This window comes from Ochotona princeps, chromosome 8, assembly GCF_030435755.1.
Source record: "Ochotona princeps isolate mOchPri1 chromosome 8, mOchPri1.hap1, whole genome shotgun sequence".
Classification (NCBI taxonomy): Eukaryota; Metazoa; Chordata; class Mammalia; order Lagomorpha; family Ochotonidae; genus Ochotona; species Ochotona princeps.
In genome coordinates, this window is record NC_080839.1 from 51,101,926 (window position 1) to 51,129,586 (window position 27,661).

The following is a 27,661-nucleotide window of genomic DNA, read 5'->3' on the forward strand; positions in this document are numbered from 1 at the left end:
CTCCAAAAGTTGAAATTTTAAAGCATCTGCTGATTTTACAGAGGTCAAGGGGAAAAAAAAGTGATAGAAACTCAGACACTAGTTTTTATTAACAGTGTAGATAGGACTTTTCACAGCAAAGGGAGCTGATTAGTAAGTTTCCTGGAACAGTACAGGGCAGGTATTCAATCTCAAATGCTTTGGGGGACAGTCCCCAATCATACAGCACACAGTACAAAGTGATAGAAGAATTAGAATTCAACCAGAAATAGCAGTATGGGGTTGGTGCTGTGGCATATCCAGTAAAGCTGCCACCTGTATCAATGGCATCGGATACGGGCAGCAATTCATGTCCTGGCTACTCCACTTCTGATCCAGCTCCCTGCTAATATGCCTTGGAAAGTGGCAGAGTATTTTCCAAGTCATTGGGCCCCTGTATGCACATGGGAGACCCAGATGAAGCTCCTTGCTTTGGAGTAGCTCGGCTCCAGCTGTTGCAGCCATTTGGGGTGTGAACCAGCAGATGGAAGATGAGTTTCTCCCTGTCTCTCCGCAACTCTGTTTTCAAACAAATCTCGAAAAAAAGAAAAAAAAAGTAGCACTATGAAGGTTATAATCCTGCACTGGATTTTTGATGTTTCAGATGACTTATTTGTAGCTAGTCTCACTTTCGGATGAATAATTCCTGTTTGTATTTGTCTGGATCCCTAGCGAGGATTGAGCACAGCCTGGGCAGACTACTAGAAGCATGGGTGAGGTGAGAGACTCCAGGGCCCCCTGTGCTGCATTCCTCACCCTCCACTCATCACCTCACTGAATCCTCACATCACTCCCTGCAAGTGGGCATTTTTATCTTGCTCTGGGACTCAGAAAACTGAGGATCAAAGAGGTTAAGGAATTCGCTCTAACTCACTTAGCTCATTTACAGAATAAAAGTAGCCAATTTGGACTTCTGGTAGCATTTATCCAGGGTTTACAGAGCTAGAAAGAGACTGGAGCATAGAAAAATGGTTTAGAAGGTTGTGCCAGCAATCTAGACAATGGAGAGAGAGCAAACAGAGCTTGCAATTAGCAAGCCTTGCTCCAGGGCAGACCTAGTGGTCAACACACTGGATGGGCCTGCCTATATTTCCACAGTGGAATGCCTGGGTTCAAATCCAGGCCAAGCTTCAGAATCTAGCTTCCTGCTACTGTGTATCCTCAGAGCTGTCTCATGGCTCAAGTAGTTAAGTTCCTGCTACCCACAGGGAACACCTGAGTGGGGTTCCTGGGTCATCGCTGGTCATCACTGGCATTTAGGGAATTGAATTAGTAGATAGGAGCATGCTCTGTTAATCTGTCTCTCTCCTTCTCAAAGAAATAAAAATAATAGGGCCCAGCGGCATGACCTAGTGGCTAAAGTCCTCATCTTGAACGCGCCAAGATCTCATATGGGCGCCGGTTCTAATCCCGGCAGCTCCACTTCCCACCCAGCTCCCTGCTTGTGGCCTGAGAAAGCAGCTGAGGATGGCCCAGGGCTTTGGGGCCCTGCACCCGTGTGGGAGACCCGGAAGAGGTTCCTGGTTCCCAGCTTCGGATCGGCGCAGCACCGGCCATTGCGGTCACTTGGGGAGTGGATCATTGGACGGAAGATCTTCCTGTCTCTCCTCCTCTCTGTATATCTGACTTTGTAATAAAAATAAACAAATCTTTTTTAAAAAAGAAAGAAATAAAAATAATAATAAATAAAACAAAACCAAAGAACAAACCCAAAACTCCAATCCCATACAACCTTGCTCTAGTCTTGTCCCTGTGATGCCGCTGCTACCAATGGGTAACCCTGCACAAGTGACCATTGTTTCTGGGACCCTTCTTACCCCTCCCTAAGTTGTTAACAAACTGATAACAGAAACTCTGAAAGTCTGCGCGAGGCCTATACATTTCAATGCATTCTAAAGATTTACATATGAAGACCCTGAACACCATCAGGAACCCGGTAAGCAATATGTTATAATGATTCTCAGCATAATCTGCAAAGTACAAAGGAACAGGCTTGCTCTAAGAAGGCTTTTTAGGCCAGATGATATCGAGACAAGCCGATCATTTCTGCATTTTTCTGTTTCCCTAATTTAGGAATACACAACTACATTAAAGTCAAATATGGATGTGACTCTTGAAACAGATAAAACAACTTAAACTTATCTTTCTAAGAAATTTGAGGAAGGCAGAACTTGCACTGTCATTAATTTGTCTTCTAAGCTCAAATTTAATTAAAATGAGACATTTCTCCAACCGGTTCAATCAACAGATTGTAAAGAGATTTTGGATAGAGAATACAGGAAATATTGCAATGCTCAAAAAACCAACACAATAGTGATTCTGTCTTCTGATGCCCAGGATGCTTCTCAAAAAAATTTTTTTTTTTTTTGTTTTTAACAACTTGGGCATGAATCCATTTCTGCGGGTGTGAAGCAAGCGCAGGTCACACCTGCAAACTTCTCTCTACCCTCTCGCCTTAGTACAGGTCTGTCTTCAAGGTCTGCTCAATGCATGGCCCCAGCATTTTTCAAAAGAGCCCCTTTCTCCTCTTACTAGACTCCAGGGTTGCTAAAGTGGCCATCCCCCATCTTGCTGGAACGGAGTTTTCATCTTGCTATTTCTGTTATCAGAGCCCTCAGGGATCCCACGGCTTGCAGCTGAGACTGCCACTGTTTCAGCTGGGCCAAGGCCGACTTCAATCCTGCACAGCTGAGATTCTGAATCTTGGAATGCTTTGCTCTTTCTCTGCCAACTCGGGGCCCTTTGCCTTCTTTCACTCACTTCCTTTAGGATGTTTTTCCTTGTTCAGGAGCGACCTAGCAAATAAACAACTTTTTTTTTTTTGAGCTCTTAATCGCTTTAAGTGCTTTTCAGATAAACTGTCCAAGTCTAGGAATAAACAACGCACAGAAATTTTTATTCTCTAGAAACTACCCAGGGCGATTCCACTCTGTCAGCGAAGGCACTTGCAATTTTTAGGTGCCTGCTTTTTCTCTCCAAGCCAGAACCGCAGCAAAATCTCTCTTTATGGTGACCTCTAGCGGGCACGGGGCGATCCTACAACATTCATGAGGCGCGGAGGGCAAACTAAAAGCCAGGCTTCCTGGCGGGTCAGAGCATCCCATGCCACCCATCTCATCCCGACCCACTCCTTAATTTTTTCTTCCAGTGTTTGTTTTGCACCTAACATCCTTTGCTCTAGAACTCACCTGTTTTAGCCTCTGGGGGATGTCGTGTTACTTGCTGGCGAGATTTTAGTCCCTGCCCAGGGGAACCCACTCTGGACGTAGACGCGGGCGCGGTGCGGCTCGCTCTAAGCTCTCCGTGCCCCGAAAGCTCGTGCCGCAGCCGCGTGGGGTCTGCACGGGGAGGGGGCAATCAAGCCATGATGGGAAACAGCACGCAGACCAAGGCAATCACAAATGTTGATTTTGCTTGTGAAAAGGCGGTGCTCCCCAGACTTTCAGCCCACTCTACGGGAAGCGTCATAGGAGGGTCCAGGCGCGTTACTCGTGGGCGCTTTCTCAGGACTGACGCCCGAGGGAGCCGGGGCCGGGGCGTCCGACCTCGAGGCCAGGAGCTGGGGAGTGTGGCAGCCTTCGGAACACGCGGTACGTGGGGTGCCCCCCAGAGCCAAGTGGGCAAGGGAAGGCAGTGGCTTGAGCCTTCTCTCGAGGAAACGCTTTGGGCGGTCTCGGACACCGAGCGAGGCTGCGGACAGTTTCTGGAAAAACAGAAAGCTCTACAGACGCCCCCAAAGCCGGCACCCCGGTGCTCTCTGCAGCCCCTCCTTCTGTCTTTCCTTCCCTCTGGGTCAGCGCCCCCCTCCCTCCCGGGTCTTCCCGTTGGCTGACCGTAGGGCGGGACGTGGCACCAGGCGCCCGGGGCCGCGGGGCTCCCCTCGCACCCCCCGCCCCGCGGACACCCCCCGGCCCAGGTCACTGCGGGCCGCAGCGGAATGTGGAGGACGGGCGTGGCGAGGCGGGGAGGCCGAGCTGGTCCAGGGCGGAGCGCCGGGGAATCCCAGCCCGAGCGAGCCCAGGAGGTGCGGGTGCCGGCGCGGGCGGGAAGAGGAGGGCGGCGCGCGGAGGGAGGTGAGCCGAACCGAGCCGGCAGGGAGGAGGAGGCCGGCGACGGAGGCCCCGCCCCCGCCTCTCCTCGCCGGCTCCTCGCCGCCTCCTCCGAACCCCGCTCACTTTGCCTCTCGCCTCTGGACGGCGGCGGGGCGGCTGCCGGAGCCGCGGGCCTGAGGGAGGGAGCGGCAGTCACCAGGCACGGGCGCCTCGGTTCGCCCCTCAGGGAGGTCGGCGCCGCCGCCTGGGAGAGGGTCTCCCTCCTCTCCCCTCCACCCCTACCCTGGGCGCGAGGGGCGGCGGCGCTGACACAGCCTCGCTCGCGGAGGGTCGGGGCGCAGACGCTGGCTCCGCAGAGGGGGACTCGTGCGGCTACCCGCGGGTCCAGCCGCGCGGAGGGCGCGTCGCCAAGCCGCGACACCGGGTTGCCGAGGAGCCTAGAACTGAGGCCGGCACCCCGCGGCCAGCGAAGGGCAGGAGCGGAGCCCCGAAAGAGACAGCGCGAGCGGGCCCCGACGGCGCGCTCCCGCCTGACTGTCAAGGCCAGGCGGGGTCCCAGGAGGGAGCGGCGGCGGCTACGGCCGGGGGAGCCCTCGGGCCGGCGCCCCGGCTCCTAGCCATGACCTTCGGGCGCAGCGGGGCGGCCTCGGTGGTGCTGAACGTGGGCGGCGCCCGGTACTCGCTGTCCCGGGAGCTGCTGAAGGACTTCCCGCTACGCCGCGTGAGCCGGCTGCACGGCTGCCGCTCGGAGCGCGACGTGCTCGAGGTGTGCGACGACTACGACCGCGAGCGCAACGAGTACTTCTTCGACCGGCACTCGGAGGCCTTCGGCTTCATCCTGCTCTACGTGCGCGGCCACGGCAAGCTGCGCTTCGCGCCGCGGATGTGCGAGCTCTCCTTCTACAACGAGATGATCTATTGGGGCCTAGAGGGCACGCACCTCGAGTACTGCTGCCAGCGCCGTCTGGACGACCGCATGTCCGACACCTACACCTTCTACTCGGCCGACGAGCCCGGCGGCGTCCTGGGCCGCGACGAGGGGCGACCCGGCACGGCGGCCGACGCGACCCCCTCGCGGCGCTGGCTGGAGCGCATGAGGCGCACCTTCGAGGAGCCCACGTCGTCGCTGGCCGCGCAGATCCTGGCCAGCGTGTCGGTGGTGTTCGTCATCGTGTCCATGGTGGTGCTGTGCGCCAGCACGCTGCCCGACTGGCGCCACGCTGTCGCCCAGAACCGCAGCCTGGATGACCGGAGCAGGTACTCCGCCGGCCCTGGGAGGGAGCCCTCCGGGTAGGACGCACTGCTTCTCTGCCCGTCCAGTCCGTCCTGTGGCGTCTGTGGGTTCCGTCCATCCGTGCGTGCGTTGCGTCCCGTCTCCATCCCGTCTACCCCCCCGGGTGGCCGACGAGGGGTCGGCTGGTTCCCCTACAGTCCATCCCCGCTTCCCCAGCCCAACCAGGCGGGGCTGGCTGTTAGAGCTCCGCACACTGCGAGCCAGATGCCCCCGGGGAAGAGGGCAGGAGAAACCTTCGGTCTTGGTGGTTTCTTTGCGGTCACGGAGCAACCTGCTGATTAGCTTTCGCTCAACTTTTGGTTGCCAAGTTTTCGACAGTTTAACTGGAGCTAAGAGCGGTTGGAGTGATTTGCCAGTTCTGGGCGGTGGTGGAAAAGGCGAATGGAGGATTGTTAGGGAGAAAAGTGGCCGTCAGCACACAGCCCACCGCCCCGCGCGTCCCGCCCGGGCTGTGCTGTGATGGAATCACTTTATCCTGAACAGGAGATCCTGAACAAGGCCTCTCTTGGCCCTTGTTTCCTGTTCCTGCGGAGGGTGATGCCACAGCATATTCACACTGTGACTTACAGGGGGGTCTTACGTATGGGCAGGGGGAGAACGATTTCTTGGGAGAGGAGAAAATCTACAACTGCCCCAAATCCACAGACAGTGTTGGGCTGCTTTGTGTTTTCTTTTTTTCTTGTAAAATGAGAGGAAGATTTTTAAAATCTTTTCTAAGATCATGGCTATCTTTCTGTGAAGACAATACCTTTTTTTTCTTTAATTTTAGGAGAAGGGAGTTTATTTTGCATATTTGGTGGGAGGAATAAGCAGAGGAAAGTTGGACTTCCAAAGGAGAAGCCATTTTGGGCTCAGAAACCAAATTTTGTGTTGTGTTTTTACATTTGTTCCGTACTGTTTTGAGACTCTCCCTCTGTTCACTTTCCGTTGTTTTTCCTGCTCTTTAAATTCAAGTTGTGCCTTCTAATCTTTTCCTGATAAAGTGTGTGTGTGTGTGTGTGTGTGTGTGTGTGTGTGTGTGTGTTACCAGTGGTGCTGTGTGCCTCGATGTTGCAGTGAATTAGTCCAACATAATACTCTTCTTGTGGGGAGGAGAGACTTTTCTACCATAGACATAAATAAAATTGTCTAGAGTCCGTTACTGATGTACCATCTCGTATAAAATCCGAGACAGGTGCTTTGAAAGGAAATTCATTTTGTTCAGTATATTAGGTTCTGTTTTCCATTTCTAGATAAGAACTGTTTATTTGATATTCCAACAGTGCAGTGGAATTACTTTACATGTCTCAATGCATAAGAGTGCTTGACTTTTTTTTTCTTAAGGGTCGGAAAAAAAAAAAGCTGTAAATATGAGCCTTGACAGGGTTTACTAGTAACTGTAGACATCTAAGGTTAGTGGAGATTTGAGCTGCATTTACCAGAGACACAGGAGAATTGGGTTATTTGTACAGATATTGAGTGAGTTGGCCAAACCAATGCATAAACAGAAACAGTGAAACGCTTGAGTAATAATTTTTTGCAAAGGGAAGGAGAGAGGTTTGGGAGAAGGGGAGTATAGCCTGAAGATCAATAATGCAAAGCGTTTGAAAAAATGAGATGAATAAAATAAAAAAGAAATGAGATGAATAGTGATTTGGGGGAAAGAATAAAATATGAGAAATCAGAAAAGGAAGAGGCAGAGACATAAAAGGAAGCTATGAAATAAATGAATAAAGAAGAATGTTTCCTTTGTGTGTTTGTATCGTAAGTGTGTATGTGTATATGTATATATATGAAATTATTCAAGTCAGAACTGTTTCCTAGATACTTAGATATTTCAGGCAAATGCATGTTTTTCCTGGCTTAATGGCCCAGTTTTTAGGATTTCGTTTTGAAAAATGATTTATGTATTTGAAAGGCAGAAAGTTACAGAATGAAGGAGACAGAGTACCCATCAGCTGGCTAGTCCCTCGTGGCCAGGGTTGGCCAGGAGCCTGGAACTCCATCCAGGTCTCCCTCACTGCTTTCCCAGACATAAGAGGAGGGAGCTGGATTGGAAGTGGAGCAGCGGGGATTGAATTGCCGTTCACATGCGATGTCTGCATTGCAGGCGGCAGCTTAACCTGCGGAAGGATGGTGGAAGGACTGAGGATGCTGCACATCACAAAGGAACACCTTCCCTGGCCTCCTTTAACAGCGAGGGCTCCGAAGCTGGCACTCTTAAGTATGTGAGGGGTCTTCAAAAAGTTCATGGAAAAGGTTTTGTGAAAATACTGCATGGATTTAAACATTTGCACCAGAGTAAACTTAAAAAAAAAAAAAAAAAAAAAAAGGAGCTAGAGCTCTCTTCCATTAGTTCAACCCCCAAAAGCCCCCAGCAAGCCTGGCCCACGACCCGGGTCTCCAGTGAGGCTTGTGGGAACCCAGTCATTTACTGTTGCTTCTTTGGGTCTGCATTAGCAGGAAGCTGGAGCCAGGTGTGGGATCTGGGGACTCCAATATGGGATATAGCTGTTTTAACCGGAATCTTAATTCTTAGGTAAAATGTTGACCCTTAAACTTTTAGTTCTATTTTCCATGAACTTTTTGAAGTCCTCTGGTCTTCAATGCCTGCCTGCTTGTGGTTGCTAAAATTAGTCTTTCTAAAGCCTCATTTTGGTCATTTAACCACATTTGATATAATATGTCAAATACAGCCAAGACTTCTTTCTTGGCCTTCAAGGATCTTTATGATGTAACCATAACCTGTCATTCTTATTATATCATAGGTTGCAAGCGTCTTTTAGAAATTGTTTGAAGTGCAGAAATACAGGGACAGAGAGACACACAGAGATCTCTAACCTGCTAGTTCACTCTTTAAGTGCTCACAGTAGCCAAAGCTGCATCACAATGAAGCTAGGAACCAGAAACTCAACCCAGGTCACCCCGCCACCTGAACCATCACCTGCTGCCTCCCAGGATGTGCAATGGCAGGAACTGGAATCAACCCAAGAACTCCAGTATAGGATGCAAGCATCTCTAGCAGTAACATAGCTACTGGGCTTGGCAAGCATCTTTTGAGTTATCTGTTGAAGGCACTGTTGATGTTACAGATATTGTAAGTATCCTGCAGAGGAAAGTTGGGGTCTACTATGGTTAATGTGGGAATCCAAGTCACCATCATTCTGAGAGTTGAGCTGTTTTAACAGGAACCCCAAGGTAGGAGAAGACCAGGAGGTTGTGCACTGCCTAGTACTGGTAGGAGATGTCATTTATGTAAACTGTAGATTATGCAGCCAACATGTGCGTTTGTGTCTCACTTAAGAACAAAAGTAGGGAGACTTTTAATTAAAAGCAGCAGCTTGGGCATAGGCATGAAACTTGTATGTTATGTTTAGGGAGTAACTTTAGTGATAGTAAAAAGTATGTAGAGTTGATGACTCTAGAAGGCCTTCTGCTTGAGGGAGAGTAATTTTATTTTTATTTTATTTTTTAAAATTAATATATATATTTTATTAATTACATTACATTATGTGACACAGTTTCATAGGCTCTGGGATGCCCCAACCCCTCCCCGTACCCTCCCCCCATGGTGGATTCCTCCACCTTGTTGCTGTATTACATTTTTCTGTTTTTTTTTTTTTTTTTTATTACAGTATGTGACATGGTTTTATAGGCCCTGCGATTCAACAAGGTGGAGGAGAGTAATTTTATTTTGCAGGCAGTGGCTAGCCACTGGCCAGTTTGTAGGCTTTGGGGTGAGTGGGTTAAGTGCAGAATAATGATGTGGTGTGTACCATGAATCAGAGGGGAGGTTGAAGATCCTTGGGGATTATAGCTTGGATCACCATGTGGTGGTGAGAATGGAGAAGAAACGACAGCTCTGGAAAGTACTGGGGAACCCAGGCCTCAGGACTGATTGAGTGGGCTTCCAGGAGCTAGCAGTATTCCTTGGCAACTGCAGGTTCTATTGGTAGGCCTGTTCCCTTGTTCTTTTTCTTTTTTCTTTTTTTTAAGATTTATTTATTTTTATTACAAAGTCAGATATACAGAGAGGAGGAGAAATAGAGAGGAAGATCTTCCATCCGATGATTCACTCCCCAAGTGAGTGCAATGGCCAGTGCCGTGCTGATCCGGAACAAGGGGCCAGGAACTTCCTCCAGGTCTCCCACACAGGTGCAGAGTCCCAAAGCATTGGGCTGTCCTCGACTGCTTTCCCAGGCCACAAGCAAGGAGCTGGAAGGGAAGTGGAGCTGCTGGGATTAGAACCAGCACCCATAAGGGATCTCGGTGGGTTCAAGATGAGGACTTTAGCCACTAGGCCACGCCACTGGGCCCTGTTCTCTTGTTCTTGAACCATTCAATTGTCCCTTGCTATACAGTCTTTGGCCTGCTGAAATTGGACCATTCATCAAGCCCAACTCCCAGTTCTGTTTCTCTTTGCATGCGGTTACCGATGACCCTTGTTGATGTGGCTGTAGCTAAACTTCTTGAGGATTACCAGTTTGTATTATTTATTTGGCATCTATAATATCCTTCCAAGCCTGCTAGTTTTTTATTCATATAAACATGTCCAGACTCCTAAGTTAGGTTAGATAAAAAGCCCTGGAAGACAGGTAAATTCTAATACTATTTATACCTCCAGCATGTTTTAGGATGAGAATTATTCAGGCATAGTAGGTATCAGTGGTTTACATCATATTTCAAAATATATCTTCCAGAAATATGTCTTCATTTGCATAGTTTCAAGAGCTGCTTAAATTGAGGCAGGGGGCTGTCAGGTACCAGTATTTTTAGGAGAAGCTAAAGAAATCCTATGCTAGAGTGAAATAAAGGTTATTAAATCAAGAAACAGTAATTCATTAGGTTCTTACTGTGCAAAGGGAATAGACAATATTGTTCTTTTTAATAACCTTAGAAGTTTTGGAATAGCATACAACCTAAAGTTGGAAATTCTGAGAGGTCTTCCAAAGCAATGATTTTAGAACTTTTTTTCTAAAGAACATTTTGTGTATGAGGAAAATTCTTTTATTTTATTTTTTTTCTCTATTTTTGACAATCTTTACATGGTTAATTAGGACACAAAGGTTCAAGGGCTACAGGAAAGTGGGTAAGATTATTATTTCCACATTCTCTTCTTTTTCTGTATCTGGGGTAAATGGGGAGATAAGGGGAGAAGCCCCACCCAGCCTCCCACCCATCCCAGGTCCCTGATGTGGGGCATGCTCCAGGGGTATTGCTCAAGTGGTTTTAATAGTTCAGCAGTTATGAATTGCTGCCAGTCTCGCCATTCCAAGCATGATGAAGTCGCTGCAGAATCCACTGATTGACATAGTCCACCCAAGAGTCTCCGTTTGCCCAGTTTTTCACTGATTGTGCCATCACTGCTCTGAGGAAAATTCTTTTAAATTGGTTTGTTTCACAAGGTGAATCATTTAGATCAATAATGATTCAAAATCCCCCAAACTGTAAAACTTTCTCTATCTTCCAACCCTTTAGCCCTTATCCTAGATGTAACCAACATTAGTAGTCTTTGTGTGTTTCCTTTCAGAGGCATTGATGTGTTTGCTAGTTTATCACATGCTTGTTTTTATAAAAGCCACAAGACTGTGCCATTCACTGTCTTGCAGTTGCTCTTGAGCTAATCCACCTGTCATGGAGCTTGCTCCACAGGAGTCTGAGATGCTTGATTGTCTTACATAGATGTGTGCTATCCTGTTTTGTGGATGCCCCATCGTTGCCAGACATGTTTCTTGTCGGTAGGAAATGCTGCAGGGATCTCCTTGTACAGATGTGTTATTTGGCTTTTACACATAGATCCGTAGAGTAAGTCCCTGAAAATGAAATCCTTGGGTCAGAAAGCATCTGAACTTATAATTTTCATAGATCATTCTGAACTGCTGTCACAAAAAGAAAGCAGGTATTTTTACTGCCACCAGCAATGTGGGAGGAAGCATGCCTTCATACTCGGTGGTGTTTAAGGTTGCCATGCTAAAAGGTGAAAGATGGTATCTGGGAGTTTTAATTTTCTTTGTTTTGTGTAAGATTGTCCTTCTTCATGTACCACGGCGAGTCGTTCACTCTACTCTTGTGCGCTGTTTATCTTTTCCTCATTTTGTCAATGGCTGTCTTAGATTGAAGATTTTAAAAAATGTGTTAAGAAATTAGCGCTTTGTTTATGACTTGCAAATATGTTTTCCCCTAACTTAGCCCCTATTAAAAGAAAACCACAATTGCCTACCACACAGTAAATCTTTTAATATGTTTATTGAGATTTAAAAAAAAAAACACATATGATAGAAAAGAGAATTGTGAATTCTAACCTTTCATCAACTGCTGAGTTCCTGAGCTGGGTCCCTGAGATGGTCGGCAGGGCAGCAGGAAGGCCCTCATGGACTGTGAGTTAGTCCAGAAGCAGGAGTGTGGTAGGTGAGGCTGCACGGGGAAGCTCAGGGACTAGGAACCACGGAAGCAGTTGGAATTTGTTCAAGTGTGACAGGGAAGCCTTTGGAATATTTTAAGCAGAGCAAAGATATGTTCTGATGTGTTTAAAATGAAAGAAATGTAAGATAAGGCTAATGTTCCCTGCCTTTAAGTGGAAGGATAGACTTGTTTGGGAGATGAGACATCACATTTTTGGAGACATTTAAAAGTGTAGTTTGCCAGTGTGAAAATTGTTTTTTATGGAGATTGATTCATTATTGAAAGAAAGCAGCGCCTTAAGCTTTTATTTAAATAAAACAGGCACTGCTTGGGGCCTGTGTTGTGGTGCAGCAAGTGAAGCCGCCTTCTGGGATGCTGGCGTTCTTTATGTTTTTTACCAGGGCTCTGGCTGGAATTCTGGCTGCTCTGCTTCTGATCTAGCTTCCCATTAAAGCATCTGGAAGGCAGCAGATCCTGGCCCCAGTACTTGGTTCCCTGCATCCCGCTTGGCAGAGCTGGAGGGAGCTCTCAGCTTCCCGTCTTTGGCCTGCCCCAGATCTGACTGCTGTTCTGGCCATTTGGCGAAATGAACCAGCACATGGAAGATCAATCTTTCTCTCTCTTACTCTGTCTTGCAGATAGATAAATAGGTCTTTAAAAAGGCACCGCTGACTGCTATTTAGAGAATAGACTTAAGCAGGCACCAGTAGCAGAAGAAAGGAGACCTGGCAGGTGAGGATAATGGAGGAGATGGTGAGATGTGATTGGGTTTAGGTCCGTGATGTGGATTTGTCAGATGTTGATAGCCGTGCCTCCCCCAGCACTGGGAAGGTGTGAGCTCCTACTCAGCAGTGAAGCCGCTCAGGAGCCCCGGCAGCAGGTCCTGCTGGCCTGCCCGCTTTTGCCCATGTGGAATGAGCTGTGAATCTGGTTCCTCAGCTGTGCTTCCTGTTTTAGGGCATTGTGAGGAGGAGGCTCTGGAAGCAGGGTCTCCAGGAGGTTGATAGGAAAGGGGTTAAAGGCCATTGTCCTTGCTGTACATCTGCAGCCACATCAGGATCGTGTCCTGTGTCTGAGATGGGTGGTAAGCATGGGTACAGCCTCCCTAGATAAATAGCACTCGTAGCTAATTAGTCTTAGAACGGTGATGTTTGGATAAGTTTGTCAGCCAGGCCAGTAGCATCTGAGTATTATGTTGACATTGCCAAGGGGATTAATTAATGTTCTTTGGACTTTTAACATGTAGGCAAAGCATTCTCCTTTTTTCAGATTTATTTTATTATTATTATTATTTTATTCGAAAGGTAGATATATGTAGAGAAGGAGAGATGGAGAAAGAAGTCTTTTTTCTGCTGGTTCACTGCCTAAGTGGCCACAGTGGCCAGAGCTGAGCCAATCTGAAAGCCAGGAGCTTCTTCTGGTCTCCTACGCGAGTGCAGGGTTCCAAGGCTTTGGGCTTTGTTTCCCAGGCTTCAAGCAGGGAGCTGGATGGGAAGTGGAGCAGTTGGGACTTGAACTGGTGTCCATATGGGATCCCAGTAGATGTAAGGTGAGGATTTAGCCACTAGGTTATGGTGCCAGGCCTAACAAGTCATCTTTTAATTCTAAGCATTGCTGCCCATTTTCATAAAAGGCTGCTGTCTGTTCATTCTCTTTGGGAAGTTTGACTTCTGGACATAGGTCAGATGCAAGACGATTGTCTTTTTTAAAATTTTTTTTCTTAGACCTGTTTGCCTCTGTCCCTCCAGTTCTACTCACTTCCATTCTCTTTTGAGTTGGAGATCTCTTTAGCAGGCAGTCTTGGGACAATTTTGATATTCTCCCTAGAAATTCTTTCCTTGAAAGTGAAGCACTTTGGAATTTTGGCCTTTAATTTGTATTGCTTTTGCGGTGTTGAGAATTTGAGGAGATTTAAAAATGTTTAATTTCTTATACTGTCACTTTAAGCCCAAGTTTCAAAAACGTAATGAATCACCGGGTGATGGAAAATTTTTTAATCAATTGTATTGTACTATTTCTATTGCCTTTTAGTGCAACATTATATAAAATCTAGTGGGTTTTTAAGTACTTTCAAAATAAAACCCAGTATTTGAAACTGAAGATGAAAGTCTCCGTGCTTTTACTCTGCTGATAAGCTGGTTATTTTCAGAAGTCGGTAATTAATAGATCTGTGATAGGATTGAACAGAACCCAGAACCTCCGTTAAATTCCGTTCTTTCACAGTGGACTGTGTCTTTTAATATGTGTACAGACTTTTTCTCAACTGCTGCCAATTTTAGAATTGAGTGGAAATTTCTTATGTCAATGTCTTTTCTCTAACCAGAATAATTTTTTCTCCCTTTTGGTAAGCAAATCATTTTCAAATTCTTTTTTTAAAATTAAAACTTTGCTCATTGGGGAGAAAAAATAAGTGTTGTAATTTCAAAAGTTAAAATTTCTCTCCTCAGTCTCACTACCCAGTTTTTGTTTTCCAGAACTTTTCTGTGCAAGTACACAAATGTACACATGTTCGTGTATATATGTATATGTGTAAATGTAATCTTTTTACACATATATTTTATTTTTCATTTTATTTGAAAGGCAGAGGGATCTTCATCTGCTGGTTCATTTCCCCAAAGCCCCATAATAGCCAGGACTGGACCAGGCCAAAGCCAAGAGCGGGATCTCCATCCTGGTCTCTCATATGTGGGTGGCAGCGATGTGGCTACTTGTACCGTAGCCTGCCGCCTCCCAGGGTATGTACCAGCAGGAACTGGGGCAGAAGGGAGACAGCCAGGACACAGATCAGCTATGGGACGTGGGCATTTCAAGTGGCAACCAAACCACTTGACCAAGCACCCACTCATATGTATATTTTAAATATGTAACTAGGACCTAGGACCATTCTATCATCTTGCTTAGCAATTTGTATTTCTTTTAAAGATTTGTTTATTTTCTATTGGAAAGGCTGATACACAGAGAAGATGGAAAGAGATCTCTCTTCTGTCCACTGGTTCATTCCCCAAGTGCCGGCAGTGGCCGGAGCTGAGCCAATCCAAAGCAAAGAGCTAGGAGCTAGGAACTTCTGGGTCTCCCACATGGGTACAGGGTTCCAAGGCTTTGGGCTGTCTGACTGCTTTCCTAGGCTGCAAGCAGGGAGCTGGAGAGGAAGTGGAGCAGTTGGGACACGAAGCAACGCCCATATAGGATCCTGGCACATGCCAGGTGAGGACTTCAGCTACTAGGCTCCTGTGCTGGGCCCAGCAATTTGCATTTTTAAAAAACATTTATTCAAAAAAGCGAGGGAGATACAGAGTTCTTCCTTCTGTTGGTTCAGTCTCCAAATGGCTGCAGCAGCTGAGCCTGGCCCAGGTCCAAGCCAGGAGCTTCATTTTGGTCTCCCATGTGAGAGCAGAAGCCCAAGTACTTGTGCAGTCTTCCACTGTTTTCTTACACATTTTAGCAGGAGGCTGAATTGGGCTAGCTGGGACTCAAGCCAACATCCATATAGGAACCAGCATTGCAGACAGTAGCGTAACCTGAGCCACAACACCCACCCAGCAACTTTCCTTACTTAATAATATGAAGCTCTTTCCATATTGATTCATATAAATATTACTTTTTTAATTATACATTTTAATTTTTATTATGATTACATGGTAGATGAGGGTGGGAAGGATTGAGGTTTAGAGAAAATTGGGTGTACTCATTGCTTCCAAACTACTTGCTATTTCTGCTTGCTGTTTCTGAGGGAAGGGGAGAGGCCAAGGGGGAACCACTCATTAGTTTCCACACATCCCAGTGTCCAGAGAGGAGGAACCGCCACCTCATATCAACCCAGAGTGTCAGTGTGAACACATTCCAAGGGTTCTGTCCAGGTGGTTTGGGTAGTTCTGAAATGCTGCCGACTTCACCGATCTGAGGATGATGTCACCCTCCCAATGTCATTGGCTCCATTCACTGAGATAGTTTTGCCGTCGCTGTTTGGGGTAGTTGTCCAGTTAATTCTGTTCTTCTACTACAGCACCAAATGAGCTGCCATATTTTCCTTTTATAACTGGGCCTGTGACCACTCTTTCACCTTTTTCATTAAGTAGGACATGTTCTTGCAGGAGAGTCCAAGGACCTAGGCCAGGTGTCCCAAACCCCTCCAGATCCCTCACCCCTGGGCTCATGAACCCAGCACCCACCTAGTAGGCAGGCCCCGGGCCCTGGGCCAGGCAACCCAAATGCTGCCAGATCCCTCACCCCAGGGGCTCACCATCCCCATTCCCACCTAGTAGGGAGGCCCCAGGACTCAGGACATGAGACCCAAGTCCCACCAGATCCCCCATCCCTGGGGCTTAGGAACCCGATACCCACCTAGTAGACAGGCCCCAGGCCCCAGTATTATTTTTTGTAATGACTGATGTATTTTATTGTGTGACTGGGGCATAATTCATTTAATAAGGACTGTCCTGAATAGTATAGGCTATAACAGCCCATATTTAATACTGCATATATGCTAATCACTTATTAATCTAAGAAATTTTATTATTTTTGTACCTTTTTAAAAAGACTTATTTATTTTTTTATTAGAAAGTCAGATTTCACAGAGAAAAGGACAGACAGAGAGGAAGATGAAGATCTTCCATCTGCTGATTCACTCCTCAGGTAGCTGCAGTGGTCAGAGCTGAGACAATCTGAAGCCAAGAGGCAGGAGTTTCTTCTGAGTCTCCCATGCAGGTGCAGAGACCCAAGGCTTTGGCCCATCCTCTACTGCTCTCCAGGCCACAAGCAGGGGGCTAAGCAGGCAGTGGAGCAGCTGGGATATGAACCGGCACCCATAAGGGATCCTGGTGTATACAAGGTGAGGCTGCTAGGCTACTACGCTAGGCCCCACTTTTGGACCTTTTAAAAAACACTCTAAAAATTGTTTTCTGATTTTTTTGAAAGGCAGAAAGATGGAGATGAACCAGGATGCTCTATGTGCTGGTTCGCTCTTCAAATAGTCCAGATGTATCTAATTGCAGCCAGAGCCTGGATTTCGAACTCTGGGTCTCCCATGCAGGTGCAGGGTCCCAAGGCTTCGGGCCATCCTCGACTGCTTTTCCAGGTTACAAGCAGGGAGCTGGATTTGAAGCAGGACTGCTGGGGTTAGAACGAACACCCATATGGGATCCTAGTGCATGTAAGGTGAGGGCTTTAGCCACTAGGCTACCGCATGGAGCCCAGATGTTTCAGCTTTTCCTTACTTTGGTTTTGTTTCTCCTGTGTCCACAGGGGAGGAGGGGAAGGTGGCTGCGCCTTGCTGTCAAAGCATGTCAGCACATAAGACTTGCTTTTAGACGCGTTTCTGTCATCCAAGTCTCACTGCAGTCCTATGGATTAGTAGTACCATTATTTCTCCATTTGATGATTGGTGTTCACTTAGGTAACTAGTAGTCTAGGTGCAGATAGTCATACGTAGTTTCTGGTGTCTGATTCCTTTCTTAACTCCTGTTTTCTGAGAAGTGGTTAGCTGTAGGGAGTTGCGTAGAAAGTGGGTGGTACAGCCAGTGCTCTGAAATGTGATGTTCTCGTCTCAAGCAGCAGTTTAACCTGCCATGCCATAATGCTGCTTCCCTCCCCCAACTCCCCATTTTCAAGTTTGGGTTTAGTGTCCGTGACTATCCACAGTCATCTGAAAGGTGTTTAAAATACCCTTCTCTCTCTCTCTCTCTTTCTCTTCTTTTTTTTTTTCCCCTAAGTACCTACTTAGCTGAAGGCTCTTCATATTCTTCAGAACCATGCGGCACATCATCCTGAATGCAGAAGCAGGCCGGAGAATTCACTTGTCCCATAATGGGATTTACAGAAGGGGGAAGCACTATCATCCCGCACTCTGGTCTAGAGAGTGTATGTTTCGGGAACATATGCTTTCTTCTTAAATTACTATAATTTCCTTTTTTTAAAGATTTATTTATTTTCATTCGAAAGTCAGATATACAGAGAGGAGAGACAAAGAGGAAGATGTACCGTCCGATGATTCACTCCCCAAGTGGCTGCAGTGGCCAGAGCTGAGCCAGTCCGGAGCCATAAGCCTCTTCCAGGTCTCCCATGTGGGTGCAGGGTTCCAAGGCTTTGGGTCATCCTTGACTGCTTTCCCATGCCACAAACAGGGAGCTGAATGGGAAGCGGGGCTGCCAGGATTAGAACCGATAGCCATATGGGATCCCGGCATGTTGAAGGCAAGGAATTTAGCTGCTGGACTACTGCACCAGGCCCAGCATGGGTATTTAATTTCTTTGAGAAGCAGAGAGACGGGCACGTCCCATAAGCTGGTGCCTCCCTTGCTACCTGCCTCAGCTGGGTTAAGCTGAAGGCAGCTACCTGGAGAACAGTGCAGGTCTCTGATGTGGGTAGCAGGGCTCCGAGTACTGGAACCCTCACCTGCTCACCACATTATCAGGAGGCTGCATTTTAAGTGGAGCCGGGCAATCTGACGGAGGATGTGGAGGGCCCTAGTGGCGTCTTAGTCACATGGCAAGCATTTGTCACCATGAGCATGCTGTTTCTCAGTAGGTTGGTTACTATTCTCAATGAATTAATAATACTTTAAAATTTCTAGTTTTGATGTCTATTATGGCAGCTGTTATGAATGTAATCTATATAAAAAGCTCACTATTTTCAATACAGTGCTGTTTATTTTTCTGTAAGTCTTTTTTTTTTTTTTTTTTCATTTGGAAAGTCAGATTTACAGAGAAGGAGAGACAAAGAGGAAAATCTACCATCTGTTGGTTCACTCCCCCAGTGGGCCACAGTGGCCAGAGCTGAGCCAATCAGAAGCCAGGAGCCTCTTGCGGGTCTCCCGTGTGTGCAGAGTCCGAAGGCTTTGGGTTATCCTCTGCTGCTTTCCCAGGCCACAAACCGGGAGCTGAATGGGAAGTGGAGCAGCTGGGATCTGAACTGGTGGCCAAATGGGATCCTGGCATGTCCAAGTCGATCCTTTAGCCACTAGGCTACTCTGCTGGGCCCTGTAAGTCATATTTTTAATATGTATTTTTACTTGACATATAGTAACTATATTTAGGGGTTCAGTGTGGCGTTTCAAGATGTGGATAAAATTTGCAATAATTGCATCAGGGTACTTGGGCCTATCTCAGACGCATCACATTTTTCTGAGTTGAGAATATTAAAGTGCCCTGACCACTGTTTACTGCATTTGCCGAGTGAACCAGTGGGTGGGAAGTTCTCTTCTCTCTTATCCTCTTTAAGTATATAAAAGTGAAAAAGTCCTCTGTCCCTACTACTTTGAAATATTCAACTAATTGTTGTCAGTTGAGTGGCTCGTGGGGGTACAGGGATCCTGAGATCAGAATGTCTGGTGTTAGAGGCACCTGGGTGTGAGCCATGGCACTGGGTGTGGAAGGCTCCATGCTCTCTGCACAGCTCTGTCCTGGCTGACGCATGGACAAGCACACCCTCGTCCATTTCCACCTGCTCTGCATCTCACTGTGTAAAGACCCACGAGAGGCCAGAGCAAGAGATGGCTCGAAATTATTTTTCTCATAATGATTTTGCCTTGGCCATTCCCTGAGGGAGAGTCACATGACAGCAAAGAAAGGAAATTGGTAGGAAATGCTGAGACAATAAGTCAGACCAGTGAGAAACTGCCGAGAGATACCTCATTGCGTCTGGGCTGCAGACCCTGTGGTTACACTCTGTCCCTTGTGTTGTGTTTTTTTTTCCCCCAGTTCTCTCTGCATTCTGTTTCTCTTCCTCTTTGCCTCTGTCCTTCCTTACCTCCTCACTTCTCTCCCTATCTCCTCCAGAATTAAAAAGATGAGAAGGTAATCATAGAATTATGTGCATTTGTACAACATCAAATACATCTGTCTAGTTCTTAAAGCAGATGTCTGTGAATGGGCTTTTAGGATATGGCTTAAGATGTTCACATCCCCTGATTGCTGCTTTTTTTTTTCTTTTCTTAAATATTCAACTATTTGAAAGGCATAAAGACAGAAGGAGGGAGAGGAAAAGAGATTTTGCATTCACTGATTCACTTCCTAGATTACCCTAACAGCCAGGACCCAGCTGGGCTGAAGCCAGGAACTGAGAACTTAATCCTGTCCTCTCCAGTAGGGAGCAGGGTTCCTAGCATGGGGGCTTTCTGCTGCTGCTGTCTTCCCAGGCATGTTAGCAGAGAGTTGGATCAAAAGCAGAGCAACCCGGACTTGAACTGGGGCTCCGATCTGGGATGCTGTGCTGGCAGGCAGCCAGCTAGCTGCTGTGCCACGATGCTGGTCCCTGCGCTGTCTCTGTCTCCTGCTTCCTGCTGACGCAGCCCCGCAGCAGCAGTGTGGATAGCCTGACCAATTGTGTTCCTGCCATTCACATGGAGACTGAACTGAGTTCCAGCCTCCTGGTGTTAGCTCCCCAGTGTTAGCTGCATTTGGTGGTGGAGTCATGGTTGGGAGCTCTTTCTCTATGTCTCTTTCCCTGTCTGCCTTTTAAATAGTATTTTTAGTAAAAAAAAATTTTTTAATATACTTGTGTTTAGAATGAATGATTTGATATGAAGGGTTGACTTTGCAAATTCAGTGAGCCTTTTCCATAAACCGAATTAACTAGAATCGCAGTTCCTACTTTTTGATGGGCATATACTTAAAGCATATGGTAGGATACACTCTTGAAATAATTATTTTAATTTTTAAAAAATATTTGGTTATTTTTATTTGAAAAGCAAATTTACAGGAGAAGGAGAGAGAGAGAGAGAGAGAGAGATCTTCCATCTGCTGGTACCCTCACTCCCTAATGGCTACCATAATTGCAGTTGGCTGATCCAAAACCAGGAGCTAGGCGCCTTTTCTGGGAGGGAAATGGGGCTACCGGGATTAGAACTGGCATCCATAAGGGATCCCGGTGCATGCAAGGTGAGGACTTTTGCTGCTAAGGCTACCATGCCAGGACCCAGTGAAGAAAATTTTAACGCTCTATAATCACAAGAGATTTTTTTCCCCCTCAATATTAAATATCCATGTTTTCAATATAGAGAACTTTAAGTAGTTAAGGCATAAGCCTGTTTTTATAACAGAACAGTCTCATGGGATATTTGCAAAATTTCAAACATAAAATTGCATCAAACTGTGTTAGGTAGGTCCTGTGAATCCTTGGTTAGAGAAGTTTATTCAGTGCTAGACATGGTGACCCAGTGGCTAAATCCTCACCTTGAACATGCTGGGATGCCATATGGGTGCTGATTTGTGTCCCAGCTGCTCCATTTCCCTACAAGGGTCCTGCTGGTGGCTGGGAAAACAGTCCAGGATTGGCCAATGCCTTGGAACCCTGCACCTGTATGGGAGAACTGAAAGAAGCTCCTGGCTTTGGATCAGATCAGCTCCAGCTTTTATAGAACTGGATGGGAAATGAAGCAGCTGGGACATTAACCAGCACCTATATGGGATCCTGGCCTGTGCAATGTGAGGATTTAGCCACTGAGCTATCCACCAGGCCTGTCTTGGCCTTTTTGTAGTGTCACACAATTCTGAGGCACTTTGGAGAAACTGCATACCATGTCTAACAGAGCATGCACCAGACTGAAGTTCTCTTTCTTTGTTAAGATTTATTTTATTTTTATTTGAAATTCAGATATGCAGAGAAGAGGAGAGACAGGAAGATTTTCCGTACGTTGATTCAATCCCCAAGCAACCGCAATGTCCGGAACTAGAGCCTCCTCCAGATCTTCCTCACGGGTGCAGGGTCCCAAGGTTTTGGGCCATCCTTGACTGCTTTCCCAGGCCACAAGCAGGGAGCTAGATGGGAAGCAGGACTGCCGGGATTAGAACTGGTGCCCATATGCGGTCCTATCATGTGCAAGGCGAGGACTTTAGCCACTAGGCCACTGCGCAAAGCCCCTGAAGAAGTTCTGTTTCCTAGTCCTCCCTACCTAATTCATCCATACTTAGTTCTTTTCCTTTGTCTTCCAAGTTGTTTCTTTCTTTCTTTTTAATTTTAGAAGATTTATTTTACCTGACAGGCAGGTTTAGACAGAGAGCAAGCTTTCCATTCACATCTTCTTTTCCGAATTGCTGGAATGATTAGGACTTGACCAGGCTGAAGCCATGAGCCTGAAGCTCCATCTGGGTTTCACACGTGCGTCATCGCTGTCCCAGTACTTTTGCCAGCTTCTGCTTTCTCGGTGCATTAACCGGGGCTAGATGAGCTGGTTGGGAAGTGGAGCAGCCAGGACACAAACAAGCACTAATATAGGATGCATTTGCAGGCAGCCTAACATGCTACGCATTAACACAGGCCTCTATTTTTATACATGAAAAATATAATGTAATACATAAATTTTAAGCACAAAATTTGAGAGATTTTGACAAATGGATAAATTAACCTTAGGGCAAAATGATGTGAAGGAAGCTATGATAGAAAAATTTTAATATGGATATTTAAAAAATATTCATTTTATGATGTTTACATGTCTTTTAAAGGTGTACTTACTTTTATTGGAAAGTCAGATTACAGTGAGAAGAAGAGACAGAGAAAAAGATGTTCCATCTGCTGCTTCACTCCCCAAGTAGCCGTAACAGCTGGAGCCAGGAGCCTCCTCTGGGTCTCCCACATGGGTGCAGGTCCCAAGGCTTTGGACATCCTCTACTACTTTCCCAGGCCACAAGTTGGGAGCTAGGAGGGAAGTGGACCAGCCGGGACATGAACCGGCATTTATATGGGATCCCGGCACATGCAAAGTGAGGACTTTAGCCTACTGTGCTAGTCCCTGATATGGAGTTTTTAAAGATTTATTTATTTACTTTATTTGAAAGGCAGATTTACAGACAGAGAAAAATAGAGATTGAGCTTCCATCGCTGGTTTATTCCTCAAGTGGCTACAACACTGTGGCTGAGCTGATCTGAAGCCAGGAGCCAGGAGCTTTCTCCAGGTCTCTTATATGGATACAGAGTCCAAAAGACATGCGCTTCCTCCACTGCTTTCCCAATCCATTAACAGGCAGCTGGATGGGAAGTGGAGCAGTTGGGACACGAACTGGTACCCATAGGGGATCATGGTGCTTGCAAGGGGAGGATCAGGCAATTGAGCCATTGCACCAAGCCCCATTGGAATTTGGAGTGTTTGTTTTTTTTTTTTTTTTAATGATTTCTTTCCTTGAATGTCAGAATCAGAGAAAGAGAGAGAGCGTGATCTTTCATTCCTGGTTCACTCCCCTAATGGGAAAGCTAGATCTGTTGGGGCATCCTCGAGTGCTTTACCAGGCCATATTCAGGGAACTAGGTCAGCAGTGGAGTAGTTGGGACAGGAACCAGTGCCCTGTGGGATGCCACAGATGGCTAGAAGATTAGTGTGATATGCCACCTGAAGGCCCATTTGATACTTTTTATAAAGAGTGATGTAACTTTAAATTTTTAAAAGATTTATTTATTTTTGTTAGAAAGTCAGATATACAGAGAAGAGGAGAGACACAGAGGAAGATCTTCCATCCGATGATTCACTCCCCAAGTGACTGCAATGGCCAGAGCTGAGCTGATGCAAAGCCTGGAGCCAGGAACTTCTTCCAGGTCTCCCAAGTGGGTGCAGGGTCCCAAGGCTTTGAGCTATCCTCTACTGCTTTCCCAGACCACAAGCAGAGAGCTGGATGGGAAATGGAGCACGAACCAGTGCGTATATGGGATCCTGGTGCATGCAAGTCAAGGACTTTAGCCACTAGGCTACTGTACCGGGCCCTGTAACTTTAATTGTTTTTAATATATATACTTTATTATCATCATTTTATGATATAGGTCCATAGTCCCCCTTTCCCATGTTCCCTCCCCCTTTTCTACTGAGTTCCCCTATATCATTACTATAGTATAGTTTTTCATGAACAGTCATATGTCCATGATTGCTGTCATGGACAATGGCAGAGAGTCCAGCATCCTATTGTCAAGATATAGTAAGCAGTTTCATTTGGAGTCCATTTCTGATCTGAAAGTAGAGATGCATACTGCATTGTATCCTCACATCTGGGTATGATAGTCTCCATGACACAGCTACTTGTACATCCCCTTAAATGAAAAGCCATAAGTCAAAGTCAACAACAGAAAGAAAAATAGAAATTATCAACACCATGAAGTTAAATAACATGCTGTTGGATATGATCGTCTCCATTACACAGTTACTATACATCCCCTTAAATGAAAAGCCATAAGACAAAATCAACAACAGGAAGAAAAATAGAAATTTACAAAGCCGTGAAGTTAAATAACATGCTACTAGCTATGATAATCTCCATTACACAGTTACTGTACATCCCATAAAATAGAAAGCCATAAAACAAAATTAACAGGGAGAAAAGAAGAAATTAAAAATGCCATTAAGTTAAATAACATGCTACTGAATGGCTAATGTGTCACTGAAAAACTGAAAAAGAAGATCAAGAATCTGCTTGAAGAAAATGATGCTACTGTATGATCTGTAAGTCAGTGAAAAATTTAATAAGGAAGAAAGTGTTTTGAAGAGATGAAACTAAAAAAATATCAAAATTCATGAATTATAGTTTCTGCTTAACTTTGTTGGTGAGATATGTCTTCTGTAGGCAATGAATAGATACGTTTTGTTTTTTAATCCAGTCTACTAATCTGTGATGTTTGAGTTTAATCCATTTACATTCAGGTTAATAAGAATGGGTGGTAATTTGGTCCTGTCATTTTTGTAATGGGTTGTTCATCGATTCAGTCTTTTGTTGATATTTCACTAGGATGTTCTTCACATTTACCTTTGTTTTTGGTGGGTGCTATTCCTCCTCTCTGTCAAGAGAACATCTTTGGGCCCAGAGTGATAGCCTAGTAGCTAAATTCCTTGACTAGCTTGCATTGAGATCCTATATAGTGCTGGTTCTAATACCAGCAGCCCTGCTTCCCATCCAGCTCCTTGTTTGTGGCCTGGGAAAGCAGTCAAGGATGGGCCAAAGCCTTGGGACCCTGCACCCATGTAGGAGACCTTGAAGAAGCTCCTGGCTCCTGGCTTTGGATTGGCTCAGCTCCAGCTGTTGCAGCTGCTTGGGGAGTGAATCAGACGGAAGATCTTCCTCTCTCTCTCTCTCTCCTCTTTGTATATCTGACTTTGCAGTAAAAATAAATACGTAAGAAAAATCTAAGAAAAAAAAAAGAACATTTTTAAGTATTATTTGTAGGGCAGGTTTGGAAGAGGAAAATTCTTTTTTCTTTACTGTGGAAGAATTTTATTTCATTTTCAAAGACAAAGGGAAACTTTGCTGTGTATGTTAATCAAGGGCTGGCAATTTTTTGCTTTTAGAATCTGGAATATATCGCTCCATTCTCTTCTGACCTGTAGAGTTTCCTGTGAGAGGTCTGTGAGTTTAACTGACATTCCTTTATATGTCAGTTAATTTTTTTCATGTGCACATTTCAGGATCTTTTGCTTATGTTCGGTGAAGAGAGTGTGATGATTATGTGTCGTGGTAAAGATTGCTTTTGATCAGGCCTGTTGGTAGTTCTGTGCCCCTCCTGGATGTTGTTTCCCAATTCTTTCTCTTGATCAGGGAAATTTTATTATTTCAATGAATATATCTTTTTTTTATTAATTTTTTAAATTTTTATTGTATTGTTGACAATCTTTACATAGTTAATTACAGTTAAAGGAAAAAGAAGAAAAGAAAAAAAAAGAAAAAAAAAGGTTCAGGGGGATAGGAAAGTGGGTAATGCCATTATGTCCATATTGTTTCCATCATGCATCTGAGGTAAAGGGGGACATTGAGGGAGAAGCCCCACCCGGTTTCCCGCCCACCCGAGTCCCAGTTGTGGGGCATACTCTGAGATATGTGCCCAAGTGGTGTTAATAGTTCTCCAGTTATGAATCGCTGCCAGTTTCGCTCGATGAGGTCGTCCACTGATTGACATGGTCCATCATAAAGTCTCCGTTTGCCCCATAATTTGCTGCCAACATATAGCTGAGATGAATGACTGTCCCGTTCTGTCTTCTGTCTTTTCTTGGTTAGAGTTCTGAGTCCAGCAGTTAGATTGGGGAGATCTCCAAAGATACTTTGAGGTATTCCCAGATTAGTTTTTTGTATGTTCTAGCAAGCACAGGGCCCGGCACAGTCCATCACCCCGATCAGCTGGTGGTTGCAATTGCTGTGTTGGTTCTGCTTTCAGTCCCGAGTTGCACTGGAACCAATGGGTGTTGCAGTCCAGTCTGGTTCGGCCCTTACATCAACCAGTGGGAGCTGCAGCCCAGTCGGGGCGACCCACAATAACCCCCACCAAGCCCGCCCCCCACCCTGGTTTGCCAGTATGTGTAGCAGAAGACCAGTCTTTCCCCCATCCCATTTGGCTCTGGTACCCGTCAATGGGTATTAAAGCTTAGTTCTATCTAACCAACTCAACCATCCAGCCCTCACAGATGTTGTTGAGTGCCTCTCTATCTAGCCATCCCAGCCCCCGTCCTAGTTTTCATGCCCTCCCACGGGAATAGTGACCCAAGAAGGGGGAACCCACTTTTCCCTCCCAGGTCTCTCTGTCCCAGTTTATGCACTCTTTAGGTGGTCCTGTGATTTGACTCGACAGAATTAGTCCCCAGTGCCAGCTTCTGCCAGCTGATGCTGCGGCCCTGATCTAGTCCACATGCAGCGCACAGGTGTTATAGCCTTGCTTGGTCGGGTCTGTCTCTATCCCAGCCAACACTCTCCAGTGGGAGTAGCTGACTGGCGAGGGGACCAGCCCCTTAATCCCCCCACCAGCTCTGCCCCTTCCTTCCTGGATCTCACGTGTGCTGGATGGGTGCTGCATTCATATCCAGTACAGGCAACCACACCCTGGCATTCCATAATGTGTACTGGTTTTGTCGTCACCAAACCCGGCCCATCCCACACTCTGTTCTCAATGAATATATCTTTAATCCCAGCTTCTCTTTCAGCACCTTCTAGGACTCCAATAACTCTTATATTTGGCCTTTTAATAGTGTCTTTCAGTTCTTGAATTTTTTTTTTAGCTTGACTCATCTCTGCTTCCAGCTTTTTGTTTGTTTCTTCCTGGTGACAGGAAATATCTTCCAATTCTGAGAGTCTTCTGCTTCATTCATTCATTCTTTTTTGGAGACTCTCCACTGTACTTTTGATTTGCTCCACTATATTTTTAAATTTCTGATGTATCAGCTTTCATTTGATCATTTCCTGTGTGACATATTCCTTAAATTTCTTGAGCTCTTCTATTATGTCCTTTTTGTTGTTGATAAGTTTTATAGCAAGTGTTTTGAATTCTGTATCCCCCATTTTCTTGACGTATGTATCTCTTAGTGAACTCTGAGGTTGACAAAGGCTTTTGCTCCTTTGCAGGAGAGTCTTCGATAATATTCATTGTGTTTTTGTCTCTTCTTTTGCTCTTGGTCATTGTACTTCTAGTTATCAGATTCTTGTCCTTGGGGCAGGTTTCTAAGCTGTGTCACCCATGGGTCTATAATTTGATTTTACTTATTACAGTTGTTATACGGCTCTTTGTTTATAGTCACTTGTGCCACAACCTCTAGCGAGTTCCAGGTCTGTGTTCTTATGTTAGACTTCTACCATGGTCTCCATAGCTCTAGCTCCTGGCTCACTACTCTCCACTTCCTGTGATACTGTGCTGAGGCTGCACAGTTGTCTGTACAGCCTTTCTCCCACTTCCTGTTAGAGTAATTTCCCGGATTAGGGAGACAACAGGTGTCCTATACAGTTAGGTTGTTGGTGGTGCTAATCTTGCCAGATGCTGTAGGCTGTTAGGTCTGAGGGCCACATGGACCTATTTTGACCAGTTCTATGCCAAAGATGGTATTATTTTCCCTGTGGGACCAGTGTAATGCAATGAGCTCATTGAGTTTGCTCTTGGCTCAGCACATGCACAGCTCACTGTTGTCCCTGTAGTCTGTAAATTTTTTTTTAAAGATTTATTTATTTTTATTGGAAAGGTGGATATGCAGAGA

The 27,661-nt window shown here is 45.9% G+C and overlaps 1 protein-coding gene across 2 annotated transcripts in view; it reads left to right on the top strand.

Moving 5' to 3' along the window:
* The first annotated feature begins 4,079 nt into the window (after positions 1-4,079).
* The window catches only part of KCNG3 (potassium voltage-gated channel modifier subfamily G member 3), a 50,393-nt gene continuing 26,811 nt past the window's right edge, over positions 4,080-27,661 (top strand). The window contains exon 1 of one of the 2 annotated variants that reach the window (XM_058667421.1): positions 4,080-5,360. In XM_058667421.1, the coding sequence (XP_058523404.1) occupies positions 4,690-5,360 (671 nt within the window). In that variant the 5' untranslated portion in view covers positions 4,080-4,689. The remainder of the gene's footprint in view (positions 5,361-27,661) is intronic. The other variant, XM_058667422.1, reaches the window with a different exon arrangement.